The 20,104-nt window shown below is 48.1% G+C and overlaps 9 protein-coding genes across 9 annotated transcripts; 7 read left to right on the forward strand and 2 right to left on the reverse strand.

Annotated features, from left to right (window-relative positions):
- Positions 1–260: 260 nt before the first annotated feature.
- pmcA (putative P-type calcium ATPase) lies at positions 261–4,600 on the forward strand (the record flags this gene model as incomplete). The annotated part of the gene is made up of 2 exons (XM_057170376.1): positions 261–3,257; positions 3,317–4,600. The coding sequence occupies 2 exons, from the start codon at positions 261–263 to the stop codon at positions 4,598–4,600; spliced, it is 4,281 nt and encodes a 1,426-aa protein (XP_057016108.1).
- Positions 4,601–5,379: 779 nt separating this feature from the next.
- On the reverse strand, positions 5,380–6,507 carry N7466_010988 (aromatic prenyltransferase (DMATS family); the record flags this gene model as incomplete). Its single annotated transcript, XM_057170377.1, has 1 exon — positions 5,380–6,507. One exon carries the CDS (start codon positions 6,505–6,507, stop codon positions 5,380–5,382), a length of 1,128 nt encoding a protein of 375 aa, XP_057016109.1.
- A 691-nt stretch (positions 6,508–7,198) lies between these two features.
- N7466_010989 (cytochrome P450) lies at positions 7,199–8,876 on the forward strand (the record flags this gene model as incomplete). The annotated part of the gene is made up of 5 exons (XM_057170378.1): positions 7,199–8,131; positions 8,177–8,257; positions 8,310–8,420; positions 8,478–8,644; positions 8,702–8,876. 5 exons carry the CDS (start codon positions 7,199–7,201, stop codon positions 8,874–8,876), a joined length of 1,467 nt encoding a protein of 488 aa, XP_057016110.1.
- Positions 8,877–9,833: 957 nt separating this feature from the next.
- On the forward strand, positions 9,834–11,237 carry N7466_010990 (pyridoxal phosphate-dependent decarboxylase family protein; the record flags this gene model as incomplete). Its single annotated transcript, XM_057170379.1, has 1 exon — positions 9,834–11,237. The coding sequence occupies one exon, from the start codon at positions 9,834–9,836 to the stop codon at positions 11,235–11,237; it is 1,404 nt and encodes a 467-aa protein (XP_057016111.1).
- Positions 11,238–12,711: 1,474 nt separating this feature from the next.
- N7466_010991 (class I SAM-dependent methyltransferase) lies at positions 12,712–14,322 on the forward strand (the record flags this gene model as incomplete). The annotated part of the gene is made up of 1 exon (XM_057170380.1): positions 12,712–14,322. One exon carries the CDS (start codon positions 12,712–12,714, stop codon positions 14,320–14,322), a length of 1,611 nt encoding a protein of 536 aa, XP_057016112.1.
- A 901-nt stretch (positions 14,323–15,223) lies between these two features.
- Positions 15,224–16,612, forward strand: N7466_010992 (MFS transporter; the record flags this gene model as incomplete). Its single annotated transcript, XM_057170381.1, has 2 exons — positions 15,224–15,428; positions 15,513–16,612. The coding sequence occupies 2 exons, from the start codon at positions 15,224–15,226 to the stop codon at positions 16,610–16,612; spliced, it is 1,305 nt and encodes a 434-aa protein (XP_057016113.1).
- Positions 16,613–17,328: 716 nt separating this feature from the next.
- N7466_010993 (uncharacterized protein) lies at positions 17,329–18,543 on the forward strand (the record flags this gene model as incomplete). Its single annotated transcript, XM_057170382.1, has 6 exons — positions 17,329–17,395; positions 17,463–17,618; positions 17,661–18,155; positions 18,206–18,332; positions 18,391–18,447; positions 18,501–18,543. The coding sequence occupies 6 exons, from the start codon at positions 17,329–17,331 to the stop codon at positions 18,541–18,543; spliced, it is 945 nt and encodes a 314-aa protein (XP_057016114.1).
- Positions 18,544–18,581: 38 nt separating this feature from the next.
- On the forward strand, positions 18,582–18,887 carry N7466_010994 (uncharacterized protein; the record flags this gene model as incomplete). The annotated part of the gene is made up of 2 exons (XM_057170383.1): positions 18,582–18,684; positions 18,757–18,887. The coding sequence occupies 2 exons, from the start codon at positions 18,582–18,584 to the stop codon at positions 18,885–18,887; spliced, it is 234 nt and encodes a 77-aa protein (XP_057016115.1).
- A 175-nt stretch (positions 18,888–19,062) lies between these two features.
- N7466_010995 (uncharacterized protein) lies at positions 19,063–19,644 on the reverse strand (the record flags this gene model as incomplete). Its single annotated transcript, XM_057170384.1, has 1 exon — positions 19,063–19,644. One exon carries the CDS (start codon positions 19,642–19,644, stop codon positions 19,063–19,065), a length of 582 nt encoding a protein of 193 aa, XP_057016116.1.
- Positions 19,645–20,104: the final 460 nt, after the last annotated feature.

Consider the following 20,104-nt stretch of genomic DNA (forward strand, 5'->3'; position numbering starts at 1 on the left):
TCTACACTTACTACTCACTTTCCCCCTGCTGTGACTTCATCACTTGCCAATTTCAAGATTCGACCCCGGGCCCATGGAAACCACAACTCTCCCACACCTTTGTGACTACTCAAGATCGACTTGAGCTACAAGGAGAGCAAAACAAAGTCCAGAACTCATCTACATTTCTGGAATTCCATCACATCTTTATCCATGCAAAAACATCCTTCTTCTAAGGCCCCGCCCACATAAACGGCGCTTCGTTTCTTCAATTCAACACCATGTCCGAGTCGCATCCCTATGGCGACGAGCCTGGCCAACAGGGCGTGACACCCCTGCGCAGAGAACGAGCACCTACAATCACAATCGATACATCCGCCGTGAATTCGCCCGACATCAGTGAACCCCCAGTTCAAATACTCTCTAGTCCGCCTCAGCCAACGGTCAAGCTCTCCACCGATCTCGTCGAATCCGACACACACGCCCTCAGCAGTGCGAGCAATGCCTCCCCAACCGATTTGCGGTCCAGCGCATCCATCCGCTCCAATGCCTCTTCCGAAGGCCGAGATCGCGAACGAGAAGACCGCCCAACATCCCCTCATAATATTTCATCTCACAAGGCCAAGCCCTCCGAGGCCCATTCGAACTATCTGTCCGTCCCTGGAACACGGTCTCGCGGCAACTCCTTGGAGTCAGAGGATACCAGCCAGTCATTAAGCACCTATGGCGGAGATACATACGTGCCCACCGCGTCTCACAGCTCGCGGTCTGATCTTAATAAGAACCACCATAACGTCGACGACGAGGATGCCCTTACCCCGGACCCAGGCCGAGAAGAGGAGTTCCAGGTGGAAAATAATAAATTTGCCTTTTCTCCCGGGCAGTTGAATAAGCTGCTCAATCCCAAGAGTTTCGCTGCGTTTCGTGCACTTGGTGGAATGCGCGGTCTGGAAAAGGGGTTACGCACGAATGTACAAAGCGGCCTGAGCGTGGACGAAACGACGCTTGACGGAGCTGTGAGCTTCGAGGAAGCTACCACCACCAGTGCTACGACCAAGGCCTCCTCTCCGATAGACTCCCCGCCCGGCACAGGGGCAATCGTTACCGAGTCAGACCAGTCCTTTGGAGATCGACGACGCGTATACGGGACTAATATATTACCGGAGAGAAAACTCAAGACAATTTGGGAATTGGCTTGGATAGCATACAACGACAAGGTACTCATTCTACTGACAATTGCCGCTGTCATATCTCTTGCTGTCGGCATTCCTCAGTCTCTACACCCTGCCAATGGAGAACCAGGCGTGGAATGGGTCGAGGGTTTGGCAATTCTGATTGCCATCATCATTGTGGTCGTGGTTGGAGCGGCCAATGATTGGCAGAAAGAACGACAATTTGCGAAGCTCAATAAGAAAAAGGAAAACAGACTAGTGAAGGTTATTCGGTCCGGCCAGACAGCTGAACTCTCAATCCATGACCTTGTTGTTGGAGATGTCATGCACATCGAGCCAGGTGATATGGTCCCCGTGGATGGCATTTTGATCGCTGGCCATGACGTGAAATGTGATGAATCTTCGGCTACTGGCGAGTCGGATATTATGCGAAAAACTCCTGCCGATGAAGTCTATCGGGCGATTGAACACCACGAAGATTTGAAAAAGATGGACCCGTTCATCATTTCGGGCGCAAAGGTCTCCGAGGGCTTGGGTACATTCCTGGTCACTGCGACAGGTGTAAATACCACCCATGGTCGAACATTGATGTCCCTTCAAGAGGAAGGTGAGACGACTCCTTTGCAAACCAAGCTCAACAAGCTGGCTGAATTGATTGCCAAGCTTGGTCTGGCATCTGGTTTGCTGTTGTTTGTCGTGCTTTTCATCAAGTTCCTTGTTAGATTGAAGGACGTCGATGGCGGTGCATCCGCCAAGGGCCAGGACTTCCTCCAAATTTTCATTGTTGCCGTGACTATTGTTGTCGTTGCAGTTCCCGAGGGTTTACCGCTGGCGGTGACACTCGCTCTGGCGTTTGCGACAACGAGAATGATTAAAGATAACAATCTGGTTCGTTTCCTCAAGGCTTGCGAGACAATGGGTAACGCTACGACTATCTGCGCCGACAAGACTGGAACTCTTACCGAAAACAAAATGTCAGCTGTTTCTGCCACAATCGGCACAACCTCTCGTTTTGGAGATAAACCGTCAGGCCCTTCATCGGAACAATATGAAGATGTCTCAGCTGCCGAGTTCGTTAAAGCACTTTCGCCCTCCGTTAAGGATCTCCTTCTCAAGCACATCGTCTTGAACTCAACTGCCTTCGAAGGAGAGCAGGAAGGTGTCAAACAATTTATTGGATCCAAGACCGAGACCGCGCTGCTGTCGTTTGCGCGTGAACATCTTGGAATGGGACCTCCTGCTGAGGGTCGTGCTAGTGCGAAGCTTGCGCAGATGTTCCCCTTTGATTCTAGTCGCAAGTGCATGGCTGTTGTGGTTCAACTAGAGAACGGAAAATATCGTATGCTGGTCAAGGGTGCTGCTGAGATTCTGATGTCCAAGTCAACCCGAATTATTCGTGATCCCACTGCTGAGTTATCTGAAGTACCCATTACCGAGGATAACCGTAATACCTTGGATACCATAATGTCGAGTTACACATCTCGCTCATTGCGGTGTATCGCCCTTGTGTACCGGGACTTTGAACAGTGGCCTCCTCGTGGAGCAGCAACCCAGGAAAACGATCGGAACATGGCTGTTTTTGAGTCTGTTTTCAAGGACATGTCTATTTTCGGTTTGTTTGGTATTCAGGATCCGGTCCGACAGGGCGTTGCGGAAGCTGTTCATACTTGCCAACGTGCTGGTGTCTTTGTGCGCATGGTGACTGGTGACAACATCAATACGGCCAAAGCCATTGCCCAGGAGTGCGGTATCTACACCCCCGGTGGTATTGCTATTGAAGGTCCTCAATTCCGCAAGTTGAGCTCGAAACAAATGAATCAAATCATCCCGAGATTGCAGGTTATTGCAAGATCCAGTCCTGACGACAAGAAGCTCCTGGTCAACCAACTCAAGAAGTTAGGTGAAACCGTGGCTGTGACTGGTGACGGTACCAATGATGCCCAGGCACTCAAGAACGCTGATGTCGGTTTCGCGATGGGCGTCACAGGAACTGAAGTTGCCAAGGAAGCTTCGGACATTATCTTGATGGATGATAACTTTGCGTCCATTGTGAAAGCTATGGCTTGGGGTCGCACGGTTAGTGATGCGGTGAAGAAGTTCCTTCAGGTATGTAGTAGTATACCCCCGATTGATCCCATTGACTGGCGACTAATCAGATTTACTAGTTCCAAATTACTGTGAACATCACCGCTGTCATTCTTACATTTGTTTCTGCAGTTGCCAGCAGCTCAGAGGATTCGGTTCTCAGTGCGGTCCAGCTGTTATGGGTCAACTTGATCATGGACACCTTTGCCGCCCTTGCACTTGCAACGGATCCCCCATCACCATATGTTCTCGACCGCAGACCCGAATCAAAATCCTCTCCACTTATTACCGTTACTATGTGGAAAATGATTACTGGACAGGCGATCTACCAATTGGTGGTGACCTTCGTATTGAACTTTGCCGGTCGATCCATATTTTCCTGGGATGAAGGAATCAACCAAACTGTGGTTTTCAACACTTTTGTATTTATGCAAATTTTCAACCAGTATAACTCTCGCCGCATCGACAACAAATTCAACATCATGGAAGGGGTTTGGCGAAACAAGTGGTTCATTGGAATCCAAATCATCATCATTGGAGGTCAGGTATTGATCATCTTTATTGGTGGCCAAGCCTTCTCTGTCAAGCGCCTCGACCAGGGATCCCAATGGGCTGTCAGCTTGGTTCTTGGAGCTCTTTCATTGCCCATCGCCGTGGTCATCCGTCTTATCCCCGACTCCTTCGCTAGCAAACTTGTCCCGCACTTCTGGCATCGCAAGAAGGCTAGCCCTGAGCTTGTTGTCTCTGACGAGGACCGTCGCTACGAGTGGAACCCAGCCTTGGAGGAGATCCGCGACCAGCTTGCCTTTATCAAGACTGTTCGCGGTGGTCGCTTGAGACACATCCGTCACAAGCTCCAGCATCCCCAGGAATTCCTTCCTCGATCCCGGAGTGGATCTCGGTCCCGAGAATCTTCGGTTCCACCTACGCCAAATGCCGATGACAACGGAAGCCCGCCGCCTCAGCCTGCGACCCCGGAGTCTCGCTCCCGACGCAATACCCGCTCCCGATCCAACTCCACATTCGGACCCGCCGCTGCCATGGCTGGCATTGTGGCCGGCAGTATCGCTGGATGGTCGCCAATTGAGCGGAGCCACGATGATGCGGACTCCATGACGTTCCCGACTATCGGCTCTCACCGTGGATTAGAAAACCAGCGCGGCATTGAAGTCCATCCCGACACGACAGCTGAAGATCGCATCTTTGCTGAATACTCTGCCAATTCCAAGACACCACCCAGTCAGAATCCAGATCTAACCCCTTTCTTTGAACATGCTCCTACCACGGAACGAGCACCCTCCAGCCGAGGCCGCCGATCTCTTTCTCAGCGCTCCCGATCGAGTCTGAGCCCATCTCAGGTATAACCTGTGATTTGTTTTTCTTTCCCACGCATTTAAAATAAAAAAGCGCATACTTCTACGAGCGGCGTTGGTGTTCTTTCCCTTGATTTTTTTTTCTTAACCACATATACCTGGCCTTAATGGCTTGTTTGTTTTGCTTCTTTTGAGTACTGTCGATTTCCTTTTGTTCCTTTTACCTTGGTCTATCGCTTTCCAAGGCTTAATTGGCATGCGGCGTTGCGTCAGTCCCCCTCATAGACCCTTCTCTTGCATGGATTCTATTTGCATTCTCGGGGACTGCTGGGTTTTGTTTCTGTGAGATATTTTGGTATACACACGACAAGGTCGTCAACCTCCAGTTTTTGTCTTTTCTTTTTTTTTTCACATCGTCCTTACGACAGACAATACCACTCTAGTCCTGATTGACAGTTGACACTTTGTCTTCATTCATTGTTCTTATAGAGAACCTTTCCCGTAATCATATTAAAGACATCGTCGTTGAGGCACTATCATACTAAGCTTCCAAAGTGACAAATTCAGGCCCTGCGCGCAAAGGAGACCTTGTAGATTTGCATCTGACAATATCATTTCTTTCCAGTCTTTTATTCACGCGCTCCAGCCCAAGGATACACAAATGATGAATGGTAATAAACAGACATATAAGGACCTTTCTTCTCAGAGCAAGCAAACGAGATTGAAGAAATAAGTCGGTCCGACTTCTCCATATCAATATGAGAACTGCTACATGATTAGCTTCCAGTGCATTACCAAAAAGAAAGGTACGCAAAAGAAAAGGGTGAAACTCACAACGCAGATGAGATCTTGCTCTCGTAAGAACCGGCAAGATCAGTCCAACCCAGATCATTAAAATACGCCGCCATGCCACGGGCAAGCTGGCCATCATTCTCCCCCATACAAGGGACATACAACTTCGGGTCCGGCTCCGCCGAACCAGCCCTCAGCTCCCAATTGAAAGTCAACCCGCTCCTCCCATCGCTCTGCTCAGGCTGACCAAGCTCATAAGTCGACCGCGACCCCTCCGGAATATCCAGCCGGCTCCAGAACTGCCTCAGATGCTCCAAACCCCGCTGATTATTCTTACTAGAGCTCAACCGCCCACCCAAAGTCCACATATCGCTGATCCGCTCAAACGTCACCTCCGGATCAGCAATGTAGACCTTCAACCGCGAAGAGCCCACCTCATCACAATCCCAGCTCAAAATACAAACATTCTCCAACAGCCCCCGCTCCACCAGGTACTCCTCGATCATGGCAAAGGCAGGCGAGGCCTTGATCTCGGCGCTTCCGCTGCCCACAGCGTCCAGCACGAGGCGGCCTGCCGGCAAGCCCGTCGCGCGCGCCTTGAGCAGCGGGAACAGGTACATCTTCAGTGAGTTGTTGGAGGCGCTTTTGAGGTCCCAGGCCACCATGTATTGCGTCGTGGCTAGCCCGGTCTCCTGGCCTGCCAGGGCAGCTTTATCCTGGGTTGTGAGGCCCAGTTTGTTGGTGAAGTGGTTGTACCAGTATAAGTCGTTGGTGGCTCCGCCCAGGGCCAGTTTGGACATCAGCTCGGCGGTCATCAGCTGGTTGTATGGGTCGCGGGGTGTGCCTGCCAGCGAGCTGCTGGGCTCGAAGTCGTAGCGCAGGGTTGATTTTCCATCTTGGTAGTTGACGCTCAGTTCGAATGAGCGGCCGCCCGGTACGGCGCTGGTGATTTGGCTCAGGCCTGGGCGAGGGTATAGACCCAGGGCGGGGAGGACAAATCGGTAGATATAGCAGAGGTGCTCGTACTGATCGTGTGTAGAGCAGCCCACCACGTCGAGCAGGCGGTTGGTTAAAGGTGCGATGTCGTGCCACCATAATTGTTGGTCCTCGGTTCTGAAATCGAGGGACCTTGAGAGAACGCCTTCAGGTGTGTTGATTGACGCCATAGCTCTTTCCTATTAATTTTGAAGTGATAGGAATCGCGAATCGCACTGACAATCCAGAGTACGGTATTTATCCTGGGAATTTGCTTGGGGAGTTTTAAAATTTTTTTTTTTTCAATGTAAACAACAAGAGCTATTGATTAAACCTTGGGAAGTCCACAAGTGTATGGAGTAGCCTGATGGACCAAACATTGAAAGCTCGCAGTTCTTCCGTTCTAGGCTTTTTTTCTTTCCTTTTTAAAAGTGGGCCTATTCATGGTTTGTTTGGAGCGATCTACACTTCACTTGTACGTAACAAGATGGAGCTATTCCGAAGCCCCAGAGGTTTGCAAGAAAAAGTCGATCAGATCCAGATTAGCTGCTCAGGTGAATACCCAATCAATCCAGCCTCCTTTGTTTTTCTTCAGGGATTTTTCTCTTGATACTAGTATCCACTTAATAAACCCACTTAATTCATCCACTTCATTTCATCATTTTGTACGCTTGTCCGGGAAAATTTCAAACAATACGGTTTTTTTTTGTCATACAAGCGTGGTATTGTCACGTCATGGTAAAGCTACAGGTCCATTGGGACTCTACAGGTTTCTAATCCAAACAAAAGTTTTGAAAAGCTTCATTTTTCTGCATCAAAAAAAAAGTCACCTATCAACTGCTTGGACTGAGCCACCTTTGGAAATCTTCGGCATTCCCTGAGATGGAACTCCCCTGGCTGCTGGTCTCCCTGGCAGCAGGATGTATCATATTGAGAACCATATATCGTCTCTATTTACACCCATTAAGCAAAATACCTGGTCCCAAGTTCGCAGCCATCAGCGGACTCTACGAGTTCTACTATGACGTTGTTAAGGGAGGCACCTTCATCTGGGAGGTAGAAAAAATGCACCACAAATATGGTCCTATCGTGCGCATCAACCCCCATGAAGTCCACATCATTGATCCGGACTTCTACGACGAAATCTACGCGTCAGGCTCACGCCGGCGCGACAAGGATCCACGCCAAGTGGCCATGTTTGGTGCGCCCGGTTCTATGGCCGCAACCATAGGCCACGATCAGCACAAAATGCGCCGCGGCCTTGTCCGCGGGCATTTTTCCCGCAAAGCCATTGTCAACATCGAATCTCTCGTCCAAGAGAAACTGGATAAGATGATCGAGCTGTTTCAAGGCGCGCACAAGAAACTTTCCGTGGTTAACACAAGCGATGCATTTGCTGCCCTGACAGCTGATATTATTGCAGTTTACGCGCTGGGCGTTGACCTCGACTTTCTCGATGAGCCGGACTTTAAGAATGACTTTCAACAGGCATCTGTCGAGCTAGATATGCTCTGCCACGTTTTCAAGTTCTTCCCTTGGCTTGCTAAATTGGCGCAGAGCATTCCCGATAGCGTTGTTCGTTATTTGCAGCCCAGTGCCGATAGTCTCTTGTTGGTACAGAAGACTATACATGACCAGTCGGTGGCATCGCTTCAAAAGGCATCGCAGGGCTCTGAAAATGAATCTCAAGGAAACATTTTTGACTCTCTCAGTCACACTTCTGTTCCACTTCGGGAGCGTACCCTGTCTAGACTGCAAGACGAGGGCCTAATTCTTCTTGCGGCTGGAACTGAGACCACGGCGAGAGCATTGGCTGTGTGTGCGTTCCATCTAGCGACAAATAAGCTACTAATGCAAAAGTTGCGATCCGAGCTGAAGGACGTGATGCCTTCGCCGGATTCCCATCCAACCTGGGCTCAGCTCGAACGTCTCCCTTATCTGGTAAGATGCTCGCTTCTCTCTCTCTATTATCATCTACTAACTACGTTCCTAGACCGCAGTTGTGAAGGAGTCTCTTCGACTATCTTTCGGGGCAGTCGGCCGACTTTCACGCGTGGCCCCAGATGAAACACTTCAGTATCAACAATACAGCATCCCGCCGAATGTATGTGTCAGAAATGATTTTTGAGAGGCTCTTTCAATTACTAATAAACAATTACAGACTCCCGTTAGCTGCTCATCATACTTCATTCATATGAATCCTGAAATATTTCCGGAGCCTGAAAACTTCGAGCCTGAACGTTGGTTACGAGCTGCCGAGCGTGGGGATAAGCTACATCGACACCTGGTGGCATTTTCTTCCGGCAGTAGGCAGTGCGTTGGCATGAAGTGAGTGTTCCATGGGCAATTATAACATATGATATATATCAGCTAACTTTCACACAGCCTCGCTTACTGCCAGATGTACTTGACCATCGCGGCGCTTGCACGCCAGTTTGACATGGACCTTCATGAAACCACGGTTCGCGATGTCATGGTCGGTCGTGACTATATTTCACCATTTCCGACTGATGGAGTAGGTAACATCAAAGTTAAATTTTCAGATGTAGCGCAGGATTGAGAGGGGAGGTTTCCGGTATAGAATGAATTATCAATAGATTGAAACATTTGTTTGAATGATGCTGCTCTAATGTTGACCAAAAATTGTCTGTGGTCAGAGCGATATAACCTCAAGTGCTTGGATCAGCTGGTCAATGAAAATACAATGCCTGCACATGTGCACATGCAAGATAAAAATTGGAGAGCAGTACCAGGCATCTCTAAATCTGAAGTTTTTTAAGAGACATCTAGATACAGGGCGCCGTCACGTAAGAAATAATATGTCAATCGAATGTACCGCACGGGCCGGGATCTTACCGGTATTGGGCGGGAAAAAGACGGCCATCTGTGTAGTGCCAGTGATACTCCGATTTGATAAACCTGACTAGCAGTTCGCAAAAGCCACCAAACCACACCGAATAAAGCCGATTTCACGCCACAAAAAGGGCCCGTAATCGCCTGAACTCTCACTAGCAGTAACATCTCCGATGCTAAGGGTGTGGATAATTACAGACAGTCAGAGATTTTAACACATGCAAATATGGAGTATCCTGACATCATTTCATGATCTTCAGTTCCCAAGACCATTGGCGCCGAAACTGATGACAAAATTACGACCTAGGACAAATCGAGCTTCATTGCCTTGTTCAAACTTCAGGGTATACGGACATCGACCAGAATCCGGTTCGTGTTGGGTGGATCGATACCTTGGCGACCCACCCATACTTTACAATTACCTAGCTTGCTTCATTTTCACCACATGGTTTACAGTTGACTCCCTATGTGGGTCTCGAATCGGTGATTTCCGTGGTTCCCACGGCTCACAAGATCGGCAAGCGGCATGCAAGTTGGTTGTGTACATAGATTGATTATTTGGCATCTGGGTCGACCCAGAACTCATCCCGGGCAAAATTTGGTACAGCATTCATATGACATCTGGACGAACCATTTAACGATATCAGAAAACATAAACAAAAACATGGATTCCGGCTGGCCCAATCTTCCAGGCTTTCTCGCCAAGGAACATATGCTTCTTGAAAGCGAAAAAATCATCAGGCCAGCTGCAAACGACCAATTGGCTCAAATCAGCAAAATATCCATCCCAGGCTCCGCAAGGAGACTTGAAGATGTTCTCGAAGACGCAAAGGAGATCTTCTCACTCGGCTTTCGAGTCGGCAACCCGCGATTCTTCTCGTTTGTTCCCTCCCCGGCTTCACCCTGGTCTTGGGTCGGAGACAGTTTAACATCCGCGTACAACCCATTCGGTGGGTGTTTCGAAGCTGCGTCGGGCGTTTGTCAAGTGGAAGAAACCTTAATTGCCTGGGTCGCAGAGCAATTTGGGCTTCCGAAAACAGCCGGAGGACAGTTTGTATCTGGAGGCTCAATAGCGAATTTGACTGCCTTGACAGTCGCTCGCGATCAGCTTTTAGAGGATGGCGAGGCGCGACTTAAGGGTGTTGCATACATTTCAAGCCAGACTCACTTCTGCATCAAAAAGGCACTGAAGATCATGGGCCTCTCAGATCACCAGGTCCGGGTTATTGATGTCGATAACAATTTTTGCATCAATACAGCGCTTCTTGAAAAAGCTATCCTAAATGACATTGACTCGGGCCTCAAACCGTTCGTCGTCATTGCTACCTGTGGAACCACCAACACGGGGAGTATCGATCCCCTGGCTGAGATCTCAGCCATTACCAAAACATATGGCATGTGGATGCACGTCGACGCTGCGTTCGGTGGTTCTGTGGCCTTTTCATATTCCCGGCGCGATGTGATCTCAGGAATCGGCCAAGCAGACAGCATCGCATGGGATGCGCATAAATGGCTTTTCCAAACACACGGTTGCGGTGCTGCGATCTTCCGCGAAAAATTCAAAGCCCTCAAGAGCTTCGCGTCAACGGCCACATACGTGCAAGACGTTGACGAGTGCGCGGACCAAAATCCATGGAACTACGGGATTGAGCTCACTCGACCGGCTCGGCATATGCGATTGTGGTTTTCCTTACAAGTCATGGGCATGGAAATGATCGACCAGATGATATCGCATGGCTTCGCAATCTCTGAATATGCGGAAGAGGAGCTAAGGAAATGCAGCGGCTGGGAGATCCTATCTTCAAGCTCCCTGGCCATCCTTAATTTCCGCTTTGCACCTCTAGGCTTGAAAGAGCCGACTCTGGATGCCATCAACACTCAAATATCTTCCCAGTTGATGGCCCGTAACGTGGCTGTTATTTTCACAACGAAACTCAATGGGATGGTTTCTCTGCGCATGTGCACCATTAACCCTGAAACGACCCGAGATGATATTGCGGATGTTGTCAAGGCACTGGATGATGCTGCAAAGGAAATTCTCACGCAAATTGGATTGAACGGAGTCTGAATGCATAATCTTGGACGTATGAGCGTTTGTACATAAAATAAATTTTGTTCCTGTATTTAGTCTACCTTGATTTCAAAAGTTTCTTCCACAAGCGTTAAATTCATTCATATCAATTGATAGCTTTTTATTCAAACATTCAGATCTTAGATTTCCAATTCTTTCCTTTCCTACATGCATACTTGTGAATGTATTGTTGTACGGTGTACCCAATGTGGCAGAATTCAACCCAGCCATCTCCTTTACCAGAGCTGCCTATTAGGCTATACTATATCCGCAAGGACCGCAACTACTGAGAACTTATGCCGATCTACTCCGTAGATGATATGTGGAGCTGTAACTAGGGAAAGTGGAGTCTGTTTACTTCTCGGTTTCAGAATTGTTGGGCCAAGACACGGATGATTCTGTACTGGAATATTCGCGAATTCGACTAGGCTTATACACGGAGCGATCTGCATAAAAGCGGTCTGATACCTGACGCTTTGGGTAACGCCACACGCGATACCACGAGCAACGCCCCACAGTTTGCATCTCGTCCTCCCGAATCTCGATCATCTAAGACTTTTCTTTACACGAAGAACGCTACCCACAGCTATCCACATGAAAAGTAAGATGAAGAGATTTTTTTCTCCAGCCACACATGCCCCTGCAAGCTAGTTGATGGATCAAAATCCCGTGTTGACGAGTTTGATCGGAAGAATTTCTTACATGAACTTCAAACATGGTATTTGTATTACCGTATTACAGCACGGGGTAATTTACAGTGACAGTAACATTGATGCTCCTAGCTTCCCTCTTTGATGTGGAAACGCGGATTCGAATAGATGGATATTCTCGTACAAAAGTTGACATGTACCTGTTGAACCATGGGATACAAGACTCATGGGTCGTATGAATAAGTACCAATGACAGCTTTTCAGCAGCAACAACCTCAATTATAACAACAATGTCAATGAGCGTGGGCTGCGTGGCTGCCCTGGAATCGAGTATCTCCACCCTTGAAGCTAATATTCAGGGTTTTGTTAGTCCTGTATTATTACTTACGGACTACGGACTACGGAGTTCAAGATTTCTTGAGACGGATCTTTCATCCGCCCCACTAGGGATCGGTGAGTGGCATTAGCTTTCTTTGCAGTTCCTTGAAGTGAGATTCCCCACTGTGACGGTCGATCCTTCAGCTGAATACGAGAAGAAAATGGCCTCTTTGCTAATGAGGACCTGAGATAGCTCCCCTTGAGCTAGGCATACCCACTGTGGCGGTTCATCTCGGCTTGATAGCACACATGTGCAGCAATTGGGCCGTGTTAAGCGATAACCTCGGTGACACCATCCCCCTCTTATCGGGCTCAAAACACCAAGTGCATCTTGGGATACTTTCGTGGAGCCCACTTGAGAGAAGACCTACGAACGAGAAAATATTTTCCCGAACTACCTATACCAGAAATCTCGAAATTTCAAATCAATTACGTGACTCACCATGAGAATCTGTGTGTTACATTCCTCGGAGGAAGGTGGAGACAGTGTGGAGGATTCACAAGAGCTCTGGCCTGATGTGGGAGTTTACGCGCCCCGACACGTCGTGGAGAACAAGTATATCAAGAAACCAACGGCCAAGGAACAGATCGATGAAGCCGTGGCCGAGGGTTATGATTTCTACTTCCAGTTCCTGTGGGGAACGCACGATGATACCGTGAGTGGTATCGATGCCATTAAGTATTTTGAAACGCTCAAGGTGCCCTCAGCTGGTATTCGAGGCTGGGAACGAAACCGGTCCAAGGTCGCTTTCTACACTGAGGCCAGGAAGCAGGGATTCCCACCTGTGCCGGGTGTGGACAAATTCCCCTTATTTGTCAAGCCCGCCTTCAGCTATGCCAGTCTCCTCATCGACCAACACTCTTTATGTCAGAATGAGACAGACTTGGCACTGGCTATCAGTCGTTTGAACACTGGAATGCGAGAGGCACGGGCTCGCAGGGCTGTTGGTTTGGGCTACGCTGACCCGGAAGAATTTGTTCGGGCTTGTGAAGAGGCTGGACGGGACAGCGACGACGTTGTTGTCCAGGAGTACATTGACGGGCAAGAATACTCAGTTGTGGTTCTTGCAATGGGCGAGATCCCCGTGCCCATGCCTCCCCAGCGGGCCAGACTACCTGCCGACAAGAAGTTCCTCACATTCGATGCCAAGTTTGATGGTGAATCGGGCTATGAGCTGTTGAATGAAGCAGAGAACCCCGCTTTGTACCATCACCTCCAAGAGACAGCCGTGCAAGGCTTCAAAGCTGGAAGAATGGCAACGAACAACATGGGATGTGATGTGGATATGCGCATTGGACCGGATGGAAAGGCCATTGTCATTGAGGTTGATCCTATGCCTGTGTGGTTCTTGGCCCCCGGAAACAAATTTGAAGATACGGATGTCAAGCAAGGTCTTGCAGGTCACCAGAGGGCGGCTGTCAATATCTTCATTACCAACCATTTCCTCCGCAACCCTGATCCTAGAAGAATGAAGGAGCTCAGCGAGCTGGAGGCATTCTATGACAACTGCAGTTCGCGTTACGATCAGACAAAATCATTCACCCAGGCCAAGCAAGCTGCTGCTAAAATTACTCAAGATATTTCTTACAACGGAACTATTTTGGATCTTGGCTGCAAGACTGGATTGTTTGGTCAGAATCTACGTGAACAGCAAAAGGCTGCGAGCGATAGTCAGCGATTAATTGGAGTTGACATTTCAAACAAGATGTTGGAGATCTGCCGACAATCTGGACGCTATGATGAGCTCTTCCATCGCTCGATCTTAGAGTTCTTGGCCGACTACAACAACCCTGTTGACCATGTTATCAGCCTGTCTGCTTTCCAACATCTGGCTGTGCCAGAGTTGGACTTCGTTTTGGCACGGTGCTTCCAACTAGCGCGACAGTCTGTCACCATTACAGTCGATAAGAAGGAAGAGAAATCAGAGGATTCAACGGCCTTCTTTTTGGATCACACTGAAGATGTGAAATCCCTGGGATTGCCATTTGGATGGCACCTTGTTACGCAGATTGAAGAGGAAGGAAGCACTCTGTTGCGGTTCGAAAAACGCTAGATTTCCAAGGCTGCATCATCATAATTCAAATACCATCATATTCATATCCAACACGAAAGTAAATGCTCCAGCTCTCAAACTTATAGTTTATTACACTCCACTGCTATATATTGTCGCGTCAGTAATTTAGAGTACATAGGTTCATCTATCTTTCAAAATTAATAGTTCAAATGTTTATCACGGTCTTGGCAAATATACTAAAATAAAATAAAAAATGTAAATAAATCCTGTCATTGATTAAAACCAAGTACCGGATGCCAATGCTCCGTAGGCTCCGTCATATCTCTCCGATGCCAGCCCCATAGTTTTTTACCTGCTTGGCTGACCCACACGGGCCACGAACCCTAGATCAGCACAGAACTATTGAATCGGGCGTGATGCCATCGAGCTTTGGACCCACTCATGCATGCACGTCGCCTAAAGAGGCCAAGCAGAATACCCAGGAAAAGCCAAGCTTGATCCACATTACTTTTTTGTTGAATATTTGTCTTTCCTTCAGCTCAGATCTACTTATTGCTTTGATCTTTCCCGCCAAGTCACGGAATAAATTGACGGGGTGTTAAGAGCGGCCCGCAGATGCTTAGCGTCCTTCCAAGGTTATAACATTTTGATTTGTTTTTGTTTTACTCTTTTTGCAGTCCTTCAAATTGTACACACACCATGGATAATACAAGAGAGGTTTGGGGCTATAAGTGGCGAGCATCACTGCCATTTCTTATGGTATGTGTATCTATTGCTGGCTTTACCGGTAAGTGTTAGGACTGCGCGTGTCACATTACCCACGAGGCGATGCCGCCCATACAAAGAAAGACCTTTTGATAGAAGAAATTAAATCTGACTTATCACTATCTTGCTTGAAGAAACATTCTGCTATGGCTTCATTGTACCCATTTTGCCTTATATGGTCGAGAAGCGCAATCACATTGATCCCTCCAAAACTCAAGAAGTGACTTATCTACTGCTCATGTGCTACGCTCTCGTGTCCACCATTTCTTCAATTTTTATCGGTCACCTAGCAGACAAATTTCATTCGCGTAAAGGCCCTTTGATCTTTTCGCTGGTTTTAACTCTTATCGGCACCATCGCTTTGGCTGTTTCTCAAAATTGTAAGTTTCAAACTTTCTTCGCAGGAACAAGAACCTCAACTATCAATGAAACGCGTTTTTTGACCACTCTTCTTCATTTAACAGTGGCTGGGATGTTTATTGGCAGAATCCTGCAGGCAATCGGTGGAACAGCGGCATGGATCGTCGGTTTCGCTACACTGAGAGATTCCATCGATTCAAAACATATCGGGAAGACATTTGGCATCGTGCGCAGCTGTGTCAGCCTCGGTGCTCTGGCTGGACCCGCGGTCTCGGGTGTCTTACTCGAACTCACTGGCTATTGGATCACTTGGGGTAGTATTCTGCTTATCCTCGCGATCGATGTGGTGATGCGGCTCTTGATGGTGGAGAAACGCAGCCAGGCGCCGAATTCGAATACCGTCGATAATGACAATGGAGAAGGAAATCGTGATCCAGAATCTGGGGATGAGACCAGCCCTCTGCTATCTGGTGACATCGAGCAATCCTCGGATTCCCGTCTGGATGATGGGAGAAAAGATACAAACGTGCAAGTGGAATCTTTCTTCAGAGTCATTTGCTTACAGCCAAGAGTTATCACTGCTCTGCTATGCTCGGTTGTCTACACTGCAATTCTTGCTAGCTACAGCACGACCATTCCTCTTCATGTAAAGGATGCTTTTGGCTGGGGCAGTCTTCAAACTGGACTGCTGTTCATGGGATTAGAAGGCCCGATCATATTGGCTAGTCCTCTTTACGGCTGGCTCCGTGACAGAGTTGGTACACGAATTCCCGCTACACTTGGATTTGGGCTTCTAGCTCCATTGCTATGGCTAGTGGGCGCCGCAGATCAAAAGGGATTCCCTTGGTCAACCCCTCAAAGCTCGGCAGAGTCCACCTATATTTGGGCCATTATTGCTATTGGATTTGTCACCAATCTGATGAGCAGCATTTCAACTATTGAGACAACATGTGAGCACTTCCAAGATCGTAACCTTTCATTACTTTCAAAGCTAATTCGAAATGAAACAGGTGCCGTTGACGAGGCTGAGGAAAAGAAGCCAGGGATTTTCGGTCCCAACGGTGGATACAACCGAACTTATTCTTTGTCTACGTTGAGCGCTTCTGCGGGAATGCTAGTTGGATCTTTCTTCTCAGGTTCATTGTCCGATGCCATCGGATATTATTATATGAACGCTATATTAGGTATGCTCGCCAGCACTTGAAATTCATGCCATTACTAACATTCTTCCAGCTGGAATTTCCCTATTAATGTCAATCATGGCATTAGTTTGCTTAGGAGGCAAGCCTTCAAAATAGATTTGAGAGACTGTTGGAGAGAAGAGACGTGCGATGACCGCCTTTGAGCCTTGTTACTAGAAACTTACGAAATTGATGTACAGGAAAAACCGTAGGGTTTCGTCCTATGAGAACCATTATCTGCGATGTCTTTGAATATAATGTGTATGATGAGGGATTAGACTGAGAAAATACAATGTTGGAGAAATAGAACGAAAGCAAATTGTTCCAAATGTCTTTGATACACTCCAAGGCTGTAACTGGTCAGCACGACAAAAATATCTTGGGTCATACTATGAATATACCATGAAAATTAGAGCTGGGAAGCGCTAGGAATTGCACGCCTTGCCCGCATTCGCCTACTGGCTGGATACTATCAATTACCCCACCTGTTAAAGGCTGTGGATCATGCGATGGGAATAAAGAGAAATTGGAAATGAAAATGAAAATTCCTAAATTCCCTGATAACCCTTCAGCTTGATCTATCAGACCTGGTTATTATAATCCTCTAAGCTCATTCGGAAAATTCACCTGCACATGGTGGGGTACTACCGCCCATAACCAACCCCGCTTCTCCGTTCACCCCCATCATTTGCAGCCAGTGAGACGCGAAAAGGATTCGACACAACCTTTGTTGAAAATTATGAGCGATGGAGGCCCAAATAACCTTGGGATCGGGGTCGGGGATATCGACCCGGCAGTGCTGAGAGGTATCGTACAATCCCAAGGCCTCCGAGTCGACAACCTCAAATTGTTCGCATGTTGACGATCTTCAAGAACTACCAGAAGTATGCAAGGTCATATCTATCAAGACGCGTGGTGAAAGTTTTTGGGCGCACACTGGTCGCATCGACGTCTTGCTTCCTGATGGAACAGCACAGGCATTCTTCGTCAAGGTTATCACGACAGAACTGGGCATGAATGTGACCAGAAGTGAGTTCCAGTCAATGACTGCGATACATAACGTTTTACCAGAATTTGTTCCAAAGCCAATTGCTTGCGGTACCTTCAGTACAATACCAGATACCTACTTCTTCCTCTGTCAATTTCGAGAAATGGGCTCCGAAATGCCCGACCCTCACAAATTTGCCGCTCTTCTGTCATCTCTACACGAAAAAAGCATATCGCCAAATGGGAAGTTTGGATTTCATACCACCACCTACGCTGGAAACCTACCCCAGTACGTGGGATGGGAAGATAGCTGGGAGGCGTTTTTCGCGAAGTCCATGAGACAGGCGCTTGATTTGGAGATCGCAAGGAAAGGGCCCAGTGAGGAACTCGACGCTCTCTGCCTTGCTCTATTCGAAAAAGTCATTCCAAGACTTTTGGGGCCTCTTGAGAGTGATGGCAGAAAAGTCAAACCGTCGCTTGTTCATGGAGACTTATGGTATGGAAATGCAGGGATCGATATCACCAAAGATAATCAACCTTTGGTCTTTGATGCATGCTGCTTTTTTGCGCATAATGAATGTAAGTTCTTCCACTGAGGACTTTAGTCCCCATGCTAATTTGAAAAAAAGATGAGTTTGGTCAATGGCGGCCGGTCTGCAATAGGTTTGGGAATGACTATGTTGCTGCATACAACAAGTTTATACCAATTTCGGAGCCACAAGAGGACTTTGATGGCCGTTTGGATCTGTATAGGCTGTAAGATATCCATGTCTCCTTGAATACTCGCGATTATATCTGGCTAATAATAAGCCAGGAGGTTTGATACACACGTATCGGCGCTTTTTCCTGAAAAAGAGGAACTTCGCACACAGTGAGGACTGCTCTCAACCCACCACCTTGCCTGACGACTAATTCTGTTAACAGAGTCCTTGATGTTATGAGGGACTTGGTCCAGAGATACGGCTAGCTTATGGCAGCTTTGTCGATATCTGTTATCCAGTAAAAATGGCTCAACTATCGCAGTTCTATCTTTTGTCGCTCATAAGTATGAGCTGCGCCTCCTCGATGATTTCTGGTTTCTCGATCAACTCTCTCAGGGGCCGTAGAGGTATGTAAACTTTGGAACCCCAGAGGGAGGATATAAATTTTCAAATGTTATTTAAAAGGTAGAACTATCCAGAGCAGTTTGAGGCGATTCCTCTGAATATCGCAATGCTGAGCGCAAAAGAACCGTATGACAATGTTCATGAGCATCAGATTCAGAGCATGTATGAAAGCTACTCTATTCTGGGAATAGTCTGCATCCACTGAGAACCAATCACGTGAGTATTGTGTAATCATTAGTATCCTCCAACCTCGGATCCGAGCCCGTGCTGACATTTACACAAGTAACATAACAGCCGCTCAAGTGGGAAAAAGCCCCACACGTCAGAGAAAAGCATACAGTTGATGATGTATACGCAACGCTAGCAACAAACACAATGACCTAGTCTGTCCAAACAGATGACTTCAACTTCTCCTCGTTCTCCTTAGCCTTGGCCAGTTCCTCACGCTCACGATTCCGCCTCTTAATCTCCTGCTCCTTCATGGCCCGATCATAAGCCCGCTCCTCCTCCGTACGCTTCGGCGCCCGAATACCCAATGCACCCGCAATAAGACGACCAGCGACAGCAGTCTGCTTCTCCGGGCGCCTAGCTGGACCGGAACTAGAACCTCCCTGCCCACCAGCAATAGGTGAGCCCAACCTCACATGACCCCAGGGCTCTGAAGTTTGCTGCGAGATAGGCGTGGGTGGGGGATCGAGTGGGCCTTCCGTGCTCAAGGTAGGAGAAAGGATGGATGGTGAAGCAGCGGAAGGGGGCTCGTCGTCTGAAAGGTCGGCCTCGTCTTCCCATGAATCCGCAACGGGCTCTTTAGCTTTCTTTGTTGGCTTTGGCTTTGAGTTGGACGTAGTGGAGTTCGACGAAAGACCCTTCACCGTAGGTCGTGAGATGTCCTGCACCGGACCTTTTTCGCCAATGGATAGCCTGCGGAGCGTGTCCTGCAACTCAGCGCTCGGATCAGACATGGTGCGGTGGGGTTGGGAGGGACCGGGGGAGATATCGAGGTGGAAGCGGGCAAAATCGAGTTTTTGTGCGCGGGGGTCGCTTGTAGGTGAGAAGTTATATATAGATTTTCCCGTATGAAATCCCGTAGGGAGCAAAGAAATAGTATGTATGCTCCTATGCAAGTAAAGAAGATTAAAGGTGATGGCGTCAGAGCGACTAGCGCAACCTTGGTCGATCGTGGAGAAATGTCGGGGCTAGACCAACCTGGGCGGTACCGCTGCCTTAAACGGGAGGCATCACATGGGTTCCCCAAGATCGAAGCAGGTTTTTGATTTACAGTTTTCAGGTTCAGGTGCTTGAAACACCGGCTGTTTGAAGTAGATCCATTCACGAGGTTGCCGAGGTTAGGACTTGATCCTGTATCACCGACTCTAATATCTGATATAATTTGAACAATATTTACTCTATAGCTCTAAGGAA

Source organism: Penicillium verhagenii (genome assembly GCF_028828195.1).
Source record: "Penicillium verhagenii strain IBT 33310 chromosome Unknown utg000012l_segment0_segment0, whole genome shotgun sequence".
NCBI lineage: Eukaryota > Fungi > Ascomycota > Eurotiomycetes > Eurotiales > Aspergillaceae > Penicillium > Penicillium verhagenii.